At 45.4% G+C, this 15,057-nt stretch overlaps 1 protein-coding gene across 5 annotated transcripts in view; it reads right to left on the bottom strand.

Moving 5' to 3' along the window:
• Positions 1–15,057, bottom strand: part of SEPHS1 (selenophosphate synthetase 1) — a 31,330-nt gene that overhangs the window by 11,259 nt on the left and 5,014 nt on the right. For 4 of the 5 annotated variants that reach the window (XM_019460756.2, XM_053894623.1, XM_053894624.1 and 1 more), the window contains exons 3-7: positions 11,784–11,887; positions 9,664–9,771; positions 8,277–8,431; positions 4,790–4,880; positions 2,466–2,565 (exon numbers count right to left, since the gene is read on the bottom strand). In XM_019460756.2, coding sequence (XP_019316301.1) covers positions 2,466–2,565; positions 4,790–4,880; positions 8,277–8,431; positions 9,664–9,771; positions 11,784–11,887 — 558 coding nt within the window. The remainder of the gene's footprint in view (positions 1–2,465; positions 2,566–4,789; positions 4,881–8,276; positions 8,432–9,663; positions 9,772–11,783; positions 11,888–15,057) is intronic. The other variant, XM_053894625.1, reaches the window with a different exon arrangement.

The following is a 15,057-nucleotide window of genomic DNA, read 5'->3' as shown; positions in this document are numbered from 1 at the left end:
AAACTGAAGGATTGAGGGGAGAGGACAAAGAAAGTATGTTCAAATTTTTTTTTTCTTTTTTTTCAACGTTTTTTTTTTTTTATTTATTTTTGGGACAGAGAGAGACAGAGCATGAACGGGGGAGGGGCAGAGAGAGAGGGAGACACAGAATCGGAAACAGGCTCCAGGCTCCGAGCCATCAGCCCAGAGCCTGACGCGGGGCTCGAACTCACGGACCGCGAGATCGTGACCTGGCTGAAGTCGGACGCTTAACCGACCGCGCCACCCAGGCGCCCCAAGAAAGTATGTTCAAATCTGTTTCTGACTGCTTGCTCAGGGAACTCGAAGAACCGAATGAAGAGTGACTTTTGTAAGGAAAACGTTTTTCAATTTCATCTTCCAAGTTCCCGGACAGGATGCCCCACAACCCACGTCCTTACAGCGTGCAATTAATGAGGAGAAAGAACACCGGTATTTCCAGAAAAAAACTGTCTAAATTTCCATCACTGCCTTACGTTGATGGAATTTGTGGTACTGGAGAAAGCAATTTTGGAGACAGACAGATCTGGGTTTGAGAACAGCATCTGCCTGTACTTACGTACTTCCTTTCGGCCAAAGGGGAGAAATAGGATCCAATTCACAGAATTATGAAAAGGAAAATATCCATGAAGTACCAAAAAGAAAGCTAGCAGGTGGCAAAGTTAGCTCATTCGATGTAACGAGTACCCACAGCGTGCCCCGCGTTCTTCTCCGCGCTGGGGACACCACGGCAAACAGAACAAACAAAACTGCCCTCTGGGAGCTGACGTTCTAAATGCTGGTTTGCTTCCAAATCATCTGCACAGATGCTTTTCTAGAAACAGTTCCTCTGGCACATCAGAGGTTAGGACTTCAAAGACTCACGAGAAGAGCTTCCTTCTTAATTATGCAATATGCCTGGTGTTTTCTATCTGCATATGAAAGGCAGGAAAAGGGGAGAATATGATGCTTCAACTCTATGAGAAGTAATTCCCTCAGCAAGCCTTGCTGCTTTCAGGAAGGAGAATTCTGCTTCTGGAACTTTCCTGGTTTATTTTATTAATTTCTTTTTCTTTTTTCCTTTTTTTTTTTTTTTTTTTTTTTTACCATTTATTTGTTTTTGAGAGACAAAGAGGGACAAGAGACAGAGCATGAGAAGAGGGGCAGAGAGAGAGAGAGAGAGAGAGAGAGAGACAGACAGACAGACAGACAGAATCCAAAGCAGGCTCCAGGCTCTGAGCTGTCAGCACAGAGCCCGACACGGGGCTCGAACTCACAAACCATGAGATCATGACCTGAGCCAAAGTCGGACACTTAACCGACTGAGCCACCCAGGTGCCCCTTTCCTATTTCATTTTAATCTGCTTTTAAAACTTAGTACCAAAACATTCACTCAATTACCATGCATCGAGACTGTGAAATAGCCTCAATTTCTTACTAAATTGTTCAGAAAGGAACAGACCATAATACTACAAGCATTACAAGCAGTAGTTTCAAATCCTAGGTCCCCACTGATTAGCTGTGTGACCCTGAATGAGTTAGTAGCTACCTTGTAAGGTTGTCCTAAAAATTAAACAGGAAAGTAGGTCAAGTTCCTGATACACAATAATTACTAAATAAATGGTAACCGCTATTATTACATTTTATCAGTATTAGGAAGCTAGATGAGAAATAAAATGTAGAGAAAAAAATTATGACACGTCTATTCCTTTATACACACAAATGTGGGAATCAACAATGAGAACTCCTCGAAATAATAATACCTTTTTTTTTTTTTTTTTTTTTTTTTTAGAGAGCGAGAGTGCAAGCGTGAGCAGGGGAAAGGGGCAGCGGGAGAGACAGAGACAATCTTAAGCAGGCTCCATGCTCGGTGTGGAGCCAGACACGGGGCTCGACCCCACGACCCCGGGATCGTGACCTCAGCCACAGTCGAGTCAGACACCCAACAGTCGGAGCCGCTCAGGTGCCCCACTAAGCCAAATACTTTCGAAAGGATGCTACATAAATTTCACTTCCATTTAATCGGGGCACAGAGGAAGTCAATACTGCCCACAATCACAGAAATTTAGAACTAGAAGGAACAGACAGAAAATACAACTTCAACTCTTCTCTGCGCCTGGCACCGCTGTCACTGTGGGGGGATCTAAGCAAGAGGGGGACAGAGGTGCTGGCAGGGCCACAGTGCCCCGGACCCCAGGCGCAGAGAGGAAAGTGTGCTGGAGGAAAAGCTTTCGCGCCCTCACGCCCTCGTCCGATGCAATGTTTCGCCCAGTCCTCGGTCATCCGTTTTCTCGAATGCAAGTCACGTTTAAAATGCATTTCTGTCAGGAATGCACAGAGTATCTGGATTCCTGCTAGTGACCTATGACCCCAAGCCAGGGACACACAGACGGGCCTGCAGTACTGGCCGAGACCGTACGTGGCCCACGGCCTACACTGTCTGCCTTCTGGCCGATCCCGCCCCTTACCTGTTCTGTTGAGCCTGGCCATGTTCATCATTGCCTCCTGGTATGCCAACTCGACATCTTCTTGGGTGACCACCAGCTTGATCTTATTCCATTTTTCAGGCTAATGACGGGAACAGAGGTTAGGAGGAAAAGAGAGGGAAAAAATGTGATTAATCTTCTAACCACTGAAGAAGAGTGTATTTTTCCCTTTGTCATCTTCTGGCGGTTTCCCTGACCTAAATTTGTACACAGAGGTAAGTTTTCCAACTTGCTCTCGTGACTAGTGTTTCAGGGGCCCCTTCAGACAGAGAATCGTGCGATCTTTTCTGTTCTCGACCCCCAACTGCCATGGTCCAGGCCTGCAGCGTGCCAGCCACGGAAAACCAGCAGGATGCACCACGCACGCACACAGTCCCAGGTGTCCCCTGCTTCTCCTCCCCACCTCCTCTAATAAGCTGATGGCTCGCATTTTCATACAACTACACTTTTACTGACTTCACCTAAACTCTGCATCAAGCCATCTGGGTGGACAAGAGACTACGAAGACAGCTTCGGGGCGCCTGGGTGGCTCAGTCAGTTCAGTGACCCACTCTTGGTTTTGGCTTAGGTCATGGTGTCACAGTTCTTGGGAATCGAGCCGCATCAGGCTCTGCGCTGACAGCGTGGAGCCGGCTTGGGATTTTGTCTCCCTCTCTCTGCCCCTCCCCCATTCATGCTCACATGCTCACTTGCTCTCTCTTTCTCTCAAAAATAAACTTAAAAAAAAAATAGAGAAAGAAAACAGCTTTGATTGCATGCACCCCAAGGACAGCGCTGGGTGACCACAGAGGAGATCACGAAGGTCAGGGGAAAAGAGGCTTCCTTTTTTCCACAGTCTGATTTCCAAAGAATCTAGCATCACGATGTGGGTTCATGACATACTACCATTACGCTCCATTAGCGGCCATCATTCAGGCATTCGTTGTCTTTAATAATATCCGACCATCTACCACCCAACGCAGTAACTGAAGTCCATCCCTGTGATCCTCCCTTGGCCCACAGCTCCCTGTACTCCCCCAGAGGTAACAACCTCATTCTCCTGCCACACAAAGTAGGGTTCTCATACACACAGGCGCCAGGACAATATACCCTTGGGTTGCTTCTGACCTTCGTGAAAGGGTATTAGGCTGCTACATGACCTTCACATCTTGCTTTTTTCAATTTTGAGCATTAAAAAAAGGACAGGTGGTGTCAGATTGGGGGTAGGGAGCAGGGTCCCAAACCCTTCATCTTTCAGGCTCCTTTGCCTCACCTACTACCAGTAACCTTGTTGAATTACTCAGACCTGGGTGGTCCTATGGAAAGTCACTGTGGATTGCTGGCCTGTGATGGCTTTCCAATCCGATGTACAGGTGATCATACCTGATGGGAAACCTCCCCTCATCACAGGACGGAAGGGAAAAATAACTAAAGAATGTTGCTTAGAGATTTTCTGTACTCTGCTGTATTGAGCAAGATATACCTGGCTGATAAAATTATTATTCCTGTTCAACTGTTTCTCAGGAATGGTAGTTCAGATGACAGTTGCAGAAACGAAAAGCATCATGTTATGTGAGACTATGCCACAACTGGACTCATTCTTGAATTGTTATGGCAAGGAGAAAATCCTAAATGAAGTATGATTATAGCTCAGCGGAAAAGTGACTCGGAATAAATAACTTCATATTCTAGATGCTTCCTCCGTGAGATAAATATTTATCAATACGTTATGAGTTACTAATTATAACTCATTATAATTATAACTTATTATAACTATATTTAGTTATAACTAAATATAACTCATTTATATAAAATAAATAAAACAACCAGAAACCTCAAGACTAAAATAATCTGTCAATAACTGTGCCCGTATTTCTACCCCAAACACTACACTTTCTGTACACTCTCCTTTTGTTAGTGATGCTTAAGACACAAAAGATAAAGCATTTAATACGCGTAACTCTGTCTTTAACATAGGACGACGGACAGTTCCTAGAATTTCTGTAAGGATGTGGCTGATAACACTTCCCGGCAGTGCGACTATTTCGAGAAGACAGAATGAAGACGTGTGGCAGATCTGCGATGTGTGCAAACACGTGCAAGGGGACGGGCTTACTTCCGGACGAGACGTGGTGCTCGCTCTGGACCAGACACCCCTTCTCGAGAAGCGAACTCCGGTGCCAGACCAGGGAGATGCGCAACCGATCGGATGTGCGAGGTGAGCACCCTGGTCTCCAAACCAGCCGCCCCCACAAAAACTACCACGGCCCCGAACATGTGCTGCTACCCCGCCCCCCGCCCACGATGGTAAGCAGCGGTTCACTCACGATATCCAGCCACTGGTGCACGGCCACGGCCACCTGCGTCCCCAGGGGCTTCGTCAGCACAAGCACGTCCCCCGGTACTGCGTTATCTGGCCTGGAGAAGAGAACAAGGCAGGTTCCAGTCAGGGGCACAGAAGAGACAGACGCACTATCAGCAGAACAGGAGCAAGAAGAGGCTGGTAAAAACTATCTGTGCTTACTTAAATTTAAGCCAAACACCATCAGCGGAGGAGAACCTTCCAGCTTAGTGCTGAGGCTGCCGCTGGACCAGAAGCACTGACAGAACTGAGGAGCGTGCCATCACCCACAGGTCCCCCCACCCCCGAGAAGCGTCTGAAGAAGCAAATCACTTAGCCTTCAGCCCCGCTTGTGTGCGAAGATTCTCAGTACAGACCCACCGTGGTTCTGGGGCAACCAGACTTCTGACACCAGGGCTGTTTTTCACAAGCACTTACGAGGTAGAGACACAGTGGGATGTGGCTCAAATCTGCGAGTCTAACGTTTAGGCGATTTCAGCAAAGTTCTCAAACTCAGACTGTTCAACAGTAAGTTTCCTACCCGGCCCCAGACAGAATCCTTGGTTGTTCCTGGTCTGTTTTTGTTTTTTTTAAATGTATAAACTTCTCTCTCTCTAAGTTTATCTAGAGAGTGAGAGCATACACACACACACACACACACACACACACGTGAGCAAGTGGGGGAGGGGCGGAAAGAGAGAGCCCAGCAGGCTCTGTGCTGTCAGCATGGAACCCGATGCAGGGCTTAAACTCACAAACCGTGAGATCATGACCTGAGCTGAAATCAAGAGTCCGACGCATAACGGACTGAGCCACCCCAGCATCCCTGGAGGTTCCCCCTCAAAGAGGGAAGGCAAACACTGACAACACGAGGACCGATCCCCAAGCCACACTCCTATTATGCTGCATCATCACTACAGGAGGCACCTGTGTCTTCCTGGCCACCCAGCTGCTCTATCCTCCGATGGCAGATGACGCACTCCCTCACCCACATCAATTACAACGCCCGGGGCACAGACTTCAAGTCAACAAATAACTCCCCGACTCATCCTATGTCTCTATCCGCTGTTAGGTTTGAAAAATGTTAACTCTATTAACAGTTTACAAGAAACTCATTTTCCAAAAACTAGACCGTAAGACATAAAAGTCTTCAGCTCTGACTCAACCACACTTCAATGCTTATACGGTCTTGCACATCACAGGTTATGTGTAACCCATAAAAATTACTATCAACAAGTTACATGCAATAAAACTGACAGGTCATTTTTAAGTTTACGGGCACTATCTTATGAAATATAATCATGTGTATACGCTCATTCCTATTTTACAAGCTAAACGTACATACTGTTGACCAAAAAAAAATCCACCGAAGCTTGTTTTATTATTTTTCCTTTCTAATTGTTGCAATTGCTAAGTGCTTTTTCTACCAAAAAGCTGAAATGTGTGAGGCAGATAGACTTTCAGGGTCTTCTGTCCTCTCTATGTGGCAAGTTTGAGAACCGCCCACATAAAAGAGAGGAAAACGAAACTCTGATGTAAGTAAAAGGCAAGACCCTTCGCACAAAAGCTGTCAGATAATGTGTCTAAAAGGAGCTCCAAACAATCAAAAACCGGGCAAAAGACACAAATATATGAAAAACACGCTCAACTTTACTCACGAAGAAGTAAGGTTTAGGCCACCAAAGTGACTGGCAAAGAACAAGAGGTCTGTTACCAACACGTGGCCTTCCCATTCGCTGCTGCCAGAGCCTCTCTGAAGGGCAGCCTGGAGACACCCAGTGCAGATACTCTGCACACACACTGGACCCAGCAATTCTACTATGAAATATTTCTTACCGAGAGCCACACTCATGCAAAACGATCGGTGTGCAAGGGTACGCACCGAAGTACTATTTATAATGTCAAAATAATTGAAAATAATCTAAATGTCCACAGTAAATTGGTTAAAAATTGGAAAAAGTGGTTGCCCAGTCCAGGAAGGGAAACTGGTGACAAGGAATGGGGGAGGGACTCTGCATTGTAGATCTTTCTGGATCTTTTGAATTCTGAACTGTGCGGACACAGTGCCTCATAGTATTTACTCATAAAAAAGGGTAAACGAATGGAGTTTCGAATCCTTCAGAAAATGGGGCACGGTGGCTTTTCTTAACAAGACGTCAAACGTGAAAAGTTAACAACTTGTATTAAGAGAGAATCTTTCAAAAAGAGAGAGAAAGAGGGGCGCCTGGGTGGCTCAGTCAGTTAAGTGTCCGACTTGGGCTCAGGTCATGATCTCGCGGTTCGTGAGTTCGAGCCCGCATTGGGCTCTGTGCTGATGGCTCAGAGCCTGGAGCCTGCTTCCGATTCTGTGTCTCCCTCTCTCTCTGCCCCTCCCCCGTTCATGCTCTGTCCCTCTCTGTCTCAAAAATAAATAAACATTAAAAAAAAAATTTTTTTTAAAGAGAGAAGGGGAGAGAATCTTTCCCAAGATCCAGAAAAGGCCAGAAAACACAGGAAAAGATGCTTGCGTTATTACTACCGAGGAAATGCCCATTTCACTCAGGGCTGTGTCACCTCCCACCCGCTAGGACGGCTGCCATCAAACATGCAGACAAGAACCAGGACTGGTGAGGACACGGACGTTCTCCCACAATACACAGTTACCACAGGACCCAGTAGTTCTTAGGTATATACCCGTGGGACAGGGAATGTACGTCCACGCAAAAGTTCACAGCAACATCATTCGTTAACACATCCATCAACTGTGAACACACCAATGTCTAAAATGGGCAAATTCACAAAAAGGAAAGTACATTACTGGTTTCCAGGACGGGGGGGTGGGAGGGAATTGACAGTGACCACTAATAGATACAGGGTTTCTTTCGGGGGCGACCAAAACGTTCTGGTATTGGACAGCAGTGATGGACGCACAACCTTGTGAATGTGAAAAACCAACGAAGTGCATACTTTAAAAAAGTTTAATTTTACGTGGTATGAAATTTTGTTAAATAAATTGTACCTTAATGAATAAAATCTAGGGGGTGCCTGGCTGGCTCAGTCACAAGAGTGAGTGACTCTTGATCTCGGGGTCGCAAGTTAGAGCCCCAGGTCGGGTGCAGAGATTACTTAAACAAATAGGTATTTTAAAAAATCCAGAATTTTTAATAAACAGGAATAAAGCACTGATGCATGCTACAAAATGATGAACCCTAAAACCATCACGCTAATATTATGTGAAGTCACAGAAGGCAGAAGGGGAGCAGGGGCAATGTGATGGACATTGAAGGAGGGCAGGTTTCCAGCTGGGGTGACAAAACGTCCTAGCTCAACTCTGGTGACGGATGCGTACCTCTGTGAATATACCGAAGATCACTGCTTTGTGTACTCTAAATGTGTGGATTGTATGTGATGTGAATGAGCATCTCAACAAATCTTTGCCAAAAAATGAAAAAGGGGGAAGCAGGTCAGGAGACACGAAACAAAAATCAACTTACATGATAAATTCGTTGGGCTGGCAGACGGTGGTAGCCACTCCTCCCAAAACGATCCAGGGGTTTAACACCGTCTGGCCACCCGTCACAGACGTCCCTGCCTCCTCGGCTGCGTCTTTAAAACCCTGTATAATTAGGGGCATCACTTTATCCCTTTCCTAGGGTTTAAAAGAACACAAATTAAAAGTCACATAATTCAGTTCAAAACGCAGGAAAGAGAATCCACCCTTGTAGTTTTAACAAAAGATTGCAGGGGCATCTGGGTGTGGCTCAGTCAGTTACGTGCCCGACTTCGCCTCAGGTCATGATTTCGTAGTTCCCAAGTGTGAGCCCCGCATCGGGCTCTGTGCTGACAGCTCAGAGCGTGGAGCCTGTTCAGATTCTGTGTCTCCCTCTCTCTCTCTCTCTCTGCCCCTCCCCCGCTGCACTCTGTCTCTCTCTCAAAAATAAATAAAAACATTAAAAAAATTTTTTTTTACATAATAAAAGATTGTAAAGCCCTGAAGGAAGTCCTGGAAGCTTACAGATGGGGCAGGGAATAACAGAAAGAAATACGGAACAGTTGACATTGTAACCATTTTATCAAAAGTTAGAAGTTGTTCTAGGTTACAATGTGAATGAAGCCCAGATAACAGAGAATTAAAAACTAGAATGACTGGATACACAGGTCTGCCCTAAATCTGAGCCAGCAACTTACATGGTTCCCAAGAATTCCAAGACTAGCTTAAAAAAAAAAAAAAAAATTTAATTAATTTAAAAAAAAAAGGAAAAAAAAAAAAAAGAACTCTAGAGCTAGCTTAATACGCATCCACATGCCCTTCTCCAGAGCCTGTTAAAGTCATGACCCAAGTGCATGTTGTGGGGGCTTTACTGCAAATAGGCAGGGCAAGACTTCTTTTGGGGAACAAAAATGATCTAAATGGAAATCCTCTCTGTGTCAACCAACAGGCACTGGCAGCAAGGCCACAGACACTGCTGAGTGAACCATGAACACACACGACACCCGTCTCTTCACCATCCACATCAGCGACCCAAGCAGCAAGCAGAGGAAGGCGGCCAGCCTCCGTGCCACAAGCCGGGGGTCTGCAGGGCGGGCCCGGTCCACACACCTGGCACGGAGGTGCTATTACTGTGGCCTAGACTTTATCAAAGCAAACAAACATGACTGTCTTGGCTTCAGTCTACCTGGAAGACAGAACGGGAAGCAGGTGGTGGAAACGAAAAGAAGAATAGGCCAGACTCTCTATTTTAATTCACGGACAGCTGCCAAAAACTAAACAGGGAGCCCGACAAGAGTAGGAAAGCTGCACTGCCTGGCCGCCTCGCTTTACAGATGAGGGACGCAGGGCTACCCGGTCAAGTGACGCCCCTGAGACGACATACTACTTACCCTGTCCGTCATCTTATTACTGATTCCAAGGAGCATCAGCATATTGTCACATTCCGTGACCCCCATCGCGTAGAGGTCGCTGAGGACATTGGCACATGCTATCCTGCCCTGGAAGAGAGGGGAGGCGTGAGCAAGGACAAGTAGGGGACTTTCCGTGTGTGCCTACAGGGCACGTCCCAGAACTCGGGGACTTTCCAGGGATGTGGTCCCCGTTCTCTGTGTCCTGCATTCAGTCACAGAGCCACGAGGTCGTTCCTTCAGTCTTTCTCACACATTCCTGCAGCAGTAATTTCCATGTTCTTTCCCGTTCTAAGATATTGGGAGAAATCTGCAATTTACGTAGATGGGGAATGGGGGTTGGGGGCACACGCTGGGGTGAGCGAGGCTGGAGCGGATGGTTCTGGGAGGAGAACTATAGAAGGAGAAAGTTTGAAAACAACAGTCCTAAAGCAATCTTGGAAACGGCCATGTATCCTAAACAGACGCTAAAAATATGTTGACTTTACTGGTTACAGAGAAGACGGTTTTTTTATAATACAGGGAGGGAGAAATTTTGGTAGCTTCTTTTCAAGGCTCTAGAAGATAAACAGGAAAAACATCTTGGTTGAGAAATCAAAAAATAGAAGAGACAAAAAAAACAAAAAAAAACCCAACCATCCAAGCTCGAAGTCAGATTGTTTTCTAAAGAAAATAAAAAGTGTTTCCAGCGAGCTATATTATTTAATAAGGGACTTCAAAATGTTTCAAAAGAAATGTGATAAGATTTTGTTCTTTTATCACCACTGGAGATTTATTAAAGAGAAGTTGTCGGGGCACCTGGCTGGCTCAGTCAGTAGAGCATGCAACTCTTGATCTCAAAATTGTGAGTTTGATCCCCACGTTGGGTGTAGAGATGACTTAGAAATAAAATTAAAAATAAAATAAAATAACATAAATGTTAAGTTGTCACTTCTAGACAGTGAAGGAGAAAAATAACAAATTTTTCTTCTGATATAAGGACAATCAAACCCCCAAGGATTATTTCCAGCAGCTGGTTCATGGCTTGTTGAGGTTTCCTGACAACTTCCTGGCCGATCAGCAGTGAGCTTAGAAGCAGCACCAGCAAGGGCCACAGGTGTTTTGCACCTTGGGGGTGTAGAGCTGCAGCAATTTTCCGTCCCTTCTGTCCTGGGCTCTCTCACGGGCTTTTAAGACATGCTGGATAAAGGATGGATTCCGGTTCTAGAACCTCTGCCTCTGGTGGCGCCTGGGGTGTGGTGCAGGTCAGGCTCAGGATTACTGCTCGAGAGAAGACACATGCAGAGGCCAGACCAGGTTTCTAGTAAATTGTATGCGTGTCGCTGGCACCTGAGAGGTGGTCTTCCTCCTCCCCGCACTTAGCTGTCTCACGGCCTAGGTCCCTATGTGTGAGGCTTGATCCCAGTGCCCACGGCACACAGGGAGGACCATTTCCTAACAATGGGATGTTCCCAGTCGCTTCATCGGCTCCTTGTCTGGTAGGGTAGGGGGTTAAAGTTGGTTAGACCAAGGGGTTGCTGGCGTAACCGTGCACAGAACAAATGGAAAATATATCTAGGCAGGCCACGATCAGCAGCTAGAAACTTCAACGCAGCAGTTCGGACATGTTTTCTACACAGTGGCAGCTAACACACCGAGGTGGATGGTGACCAGAATCAGAATGAATGGTCAAGAAGCTTAACTGTGGTGAGATGCTAAGCTGTTTACTTCCGGAAGGAAACATCTAGGATCAGTCCCGCTACAGAGTATGGTTAACACCTCTAAGCCTGAAACACAGGAGTGTGGAGCTGACAACGGTCAAAGAGAGAGAGAAAGGAGGAAACCACAAACATGTCAGTCAACACACATGCTGAGACAACAGGTGTTCGTGCAGACGTGCATCAGGTACAAGAGCAGCAGAGGGCTCACCGCGTCTGCCGTGACTGCCTTCCGCAAGGTACCAAGTGTGAGCAGGGCACAGATCCGCTGGCTCCACGTGCAGAAGTCAGGGCAGGGCGGGACGAGATCAAGTTGGGTGTGACAAAAACAAAATCCCCAGCCACAGCCCCAAACCCGACCAACAAGCAGTCCCAGATGTAAAAACGCACCAGGGTCAAACTCACCATCATGTAAGGGTCATCGACGATAGGATAAATGTAATCCGTGGTCTGAACCAAAGAAAGACCGCCGTGCCTCAAAGGAATGACACAAGTATCCATTCCAATGCCTGCAAAGATGAAAGTTACCATCACCCAAAAACCAAAAGGAAAAGCCGTTTCATTTCCTACCACTGGTGTTGTGAAGACGAACAGTTGTGTGCACGACACTTGAGGATCACTGCATCCTGCCAATAAAGCAATATGTTTCCTATCAAGTAGCATTAACTGAAATAAACGTGAAACATAACTAGCTTAAGATAGAAAGTGAGAATAAAATTCGTTAGTCATGAAGACTCAACTTCTACACGGTACAATTTTTAGACTTTAACGATGCTTCAAATGGAAATTTCCCCTTCATATTACTGTATCATGTGACTGGCACCACAGAGAATTTCCTTAAAGACGAGAAAGTGTAAGTACAACTTGGGTTGTCTTATCTATAGGTGCTTTCTGAACCGATCTTCAGGCAATTATTCTATTTTCCCCAACAGAAAATCTGTAAAATCTTTTACACACATAAAAAAAAAAAGTTACGGGGCACCTGGGTGGCTCAGTCGGTTGAGCATCCAACTTTGGCTCGGGTCATGATTGCGTGGTTCGTGAGCTCGAGCCCCACATCAGGCCCGCTGCTGTCAACTTGTCACCGGAACAGGTATTCAGATTCATTGCTTCCAGTCAAGCAAGTACATACTCTGTGGTACCTAGGTGATCTGTTACGTAGGTTCCCGGAAGCATTTTTTAAGAGGAAACTTTAACATTTCATGATATTCCTCTTGTGGAAAACTTGTAAATGTCACCTTTACTAACTTACATTATGAACAGGGAAAAATACTTTGCTAAACAGGCCTGTAGGAAACATTTCAATTTATTAAGAATTGTTTCTAGGGGCTCTTTCCCGGTCTCTCTCAAAAAAATAAAAAAAAAAAAATTGTATCTAAATGTTTAGAAAGATAACATGGACAATTGATGATCTAATTAGAAATAATTCCCTTTTACTCAAATCAGTTTAGAAATGATGAAGACTGGGCTGCCGTAGGCTACCTTTCTTTGAAAATCACCTGTAATGCAGGTGTTCTCAAATTCAGACTGGCCTTCCCACCAAGTAAGCTGAATACCGAGTGCTTTCCCATGCGTCTCTCCAAAGGATGCCCTCCAGACCTCTGGGATTATTTCAACTTTGTGGCGAACAGCCGAAGGCAGAGAGAGAGTCAGGATGAAACAGCAAAGGACACAAGCGCACAGCAGGCACCCTCGCAATTCAGAATTCCAAATCAGAATTCCAAACGGAAGGAGAACAAGTCCTGTCTGTATCATGCTGAAGTGAACACACCAGTACCTTTCGTGTTTTGCTTGAGCAACACTGCTGAGGCACAGCTAACCCAGATCCACAACGGCAAAATACCCAACAGAGGCCGACTCACAGGGCACCTTACTTCCCCTGGCCTTGACCCCTTATTACGAATGCAAAAACAAAATCAGGTTTAATAAAAAGTCACAGGCTTTGCGAAGGCGGGCTGATTTTCTGCAAAGCAGTGTCTGGATGGCAAGTCTCACAGATCTGTGACAATGGAGCAGGCTGCCCAGGTAGTGAGTGATCCCCAGCGGGAGGTCAGACCGCGCAGGGAAATGCACGGAAATTCATCCCCGGCAATTTCACCCGAGGGCGGCTGTTGAGCAGGTAAGTGCCAAGGTGAAGAACCACAATTTAACTCATATTGAGTCTCCCTAAATTGGTAACGCCAACAACAGGTTATTCTGAGAATGTTACTATTTGCTTTAGAAAAGAGTGAAACACTGCTTTCTTTGGGATTTTCATGTAAACTACAGGACTCCTGAAATAGAATGAATGCAGCTGCTGAATGTTAGCTTTCAATGTTTCTAATCTGGCTAATCCTAAATTTGAATTAAATACATTTGAGGGGCCCCTGAGTGGCTCAGTCAGTTGAGCATCATCTGACTCTGGCTCAGGTCGTGGTCTGGTGGTTTGTGGGTTCGAGCCCGTGTCCTGCTCCCATGCTGACAGCTAAGAGCCTGGAGCCTGCTTCGGATTCTGTCTCTCCCCCTCTCTCTGCTCCTCCCCTGCTCACACTCTGTCTTTCTCACTCTCAAAAGTATATAAACATTACAAATAAATAAATAAATAAATAAATAAATAAATAAATAAATAAATTAGATTCGTGAAGAACTTATTTCTACTTATATGCAGCATCAGAGCATTCTGAGTGGTGACTCTTGAGCCTGTGTACCAAAAAACCCAACATGTCATTAGTAACGTTTCAGATCAACTATATTTACATGATGTTTTTTATATACAATGCATTAGGTTAAATCGAATATGTTAGAATTAATTTCTTCTGACGCTCTCTGTTTTAAAGATTCAGAAATTTGAAATTATACATGTGGCTCACATCACATTTCTTTTGGACAGCACCAGTCCCGTCCGTGGTGATTGGGGGAGAGAGGGACAGTCTAGGGAGAGGGCAAGCGGTAACAGAGGAAATTGCCACAGAGTGGAGGAAGCCTCAAATACCAGAATGAGCGGTGCAGATTTAATTATCAGTGGATGCTGGAGAATTCTAAGCTCTCAGCAAGACTGAAGCCGTCAAGAAAAAATAACCCAATGATCACACCGTCACCACCAGTGATGGTGATCAATACTCGATAGCTCGTAAGTACCAGGCAAGAAGCACTGATTTTAACATTTCTTTAGTTAGAATACATCTAAATAAACATGTGTACATTTAACAACTGTTACATCTTAGAACCCGGGAGGTAGGACACTCTAGCTTGGAAACAGATACGGGTGCCTAGGTGGCTCAGTTGGATAAGCTACCAACTTCGGCTCAGGCATGATCTCACAGTCTGTGAGTTTGAGCCCCACATCGGGCTCTGTGCTGACAGATCGGAGCCTGGAGCCTGCTTCGGATTCTGTGTCTCCCTCTCCCTCACTCTTGCTCGTGCTCTCTCTCTCCTTCTCAAAAATAAACAAAACATTAAAAAAAATTTAGAAACAGATACACATGGTACATATACACACACAAATAATTTCTGGTACTTCCAACAATTACAAACAGTTCATCTTACAGACTGGGAAACTGTCACTCAGAAGGGTAAGACTGTGCACAGATTACCATTAGTGACAAGTAAGTGACTGCTGTCAGGATACGAATCTACATCCAATTCCAAAGCAAAGCTGTGGCTATCTGAATATATCACTTCTGTACAAGGTTCTAACACT

This window comes from Panthera pardus, unplaced genomic scaffold (assembly GCF_024362965.1).
Source record: "Panthera pardus isolate Hobbes unplaced genomic scaffold, ASM2436296v1 HiC_scaffold_6, whole genome shotgun sequence".
Taxonomy (NCBI): domain Eukaryota; kingdom Metazoa; phylum Chordata; class Mammalia; order Carnivora; family Felidae; genus Panthera; species Panthera pardus.
The sequence above is the reverse complement of the archived record's forward strand: the minus strand, read 5'-3'. Positions and strand labels throughout refer to the sequence as shown.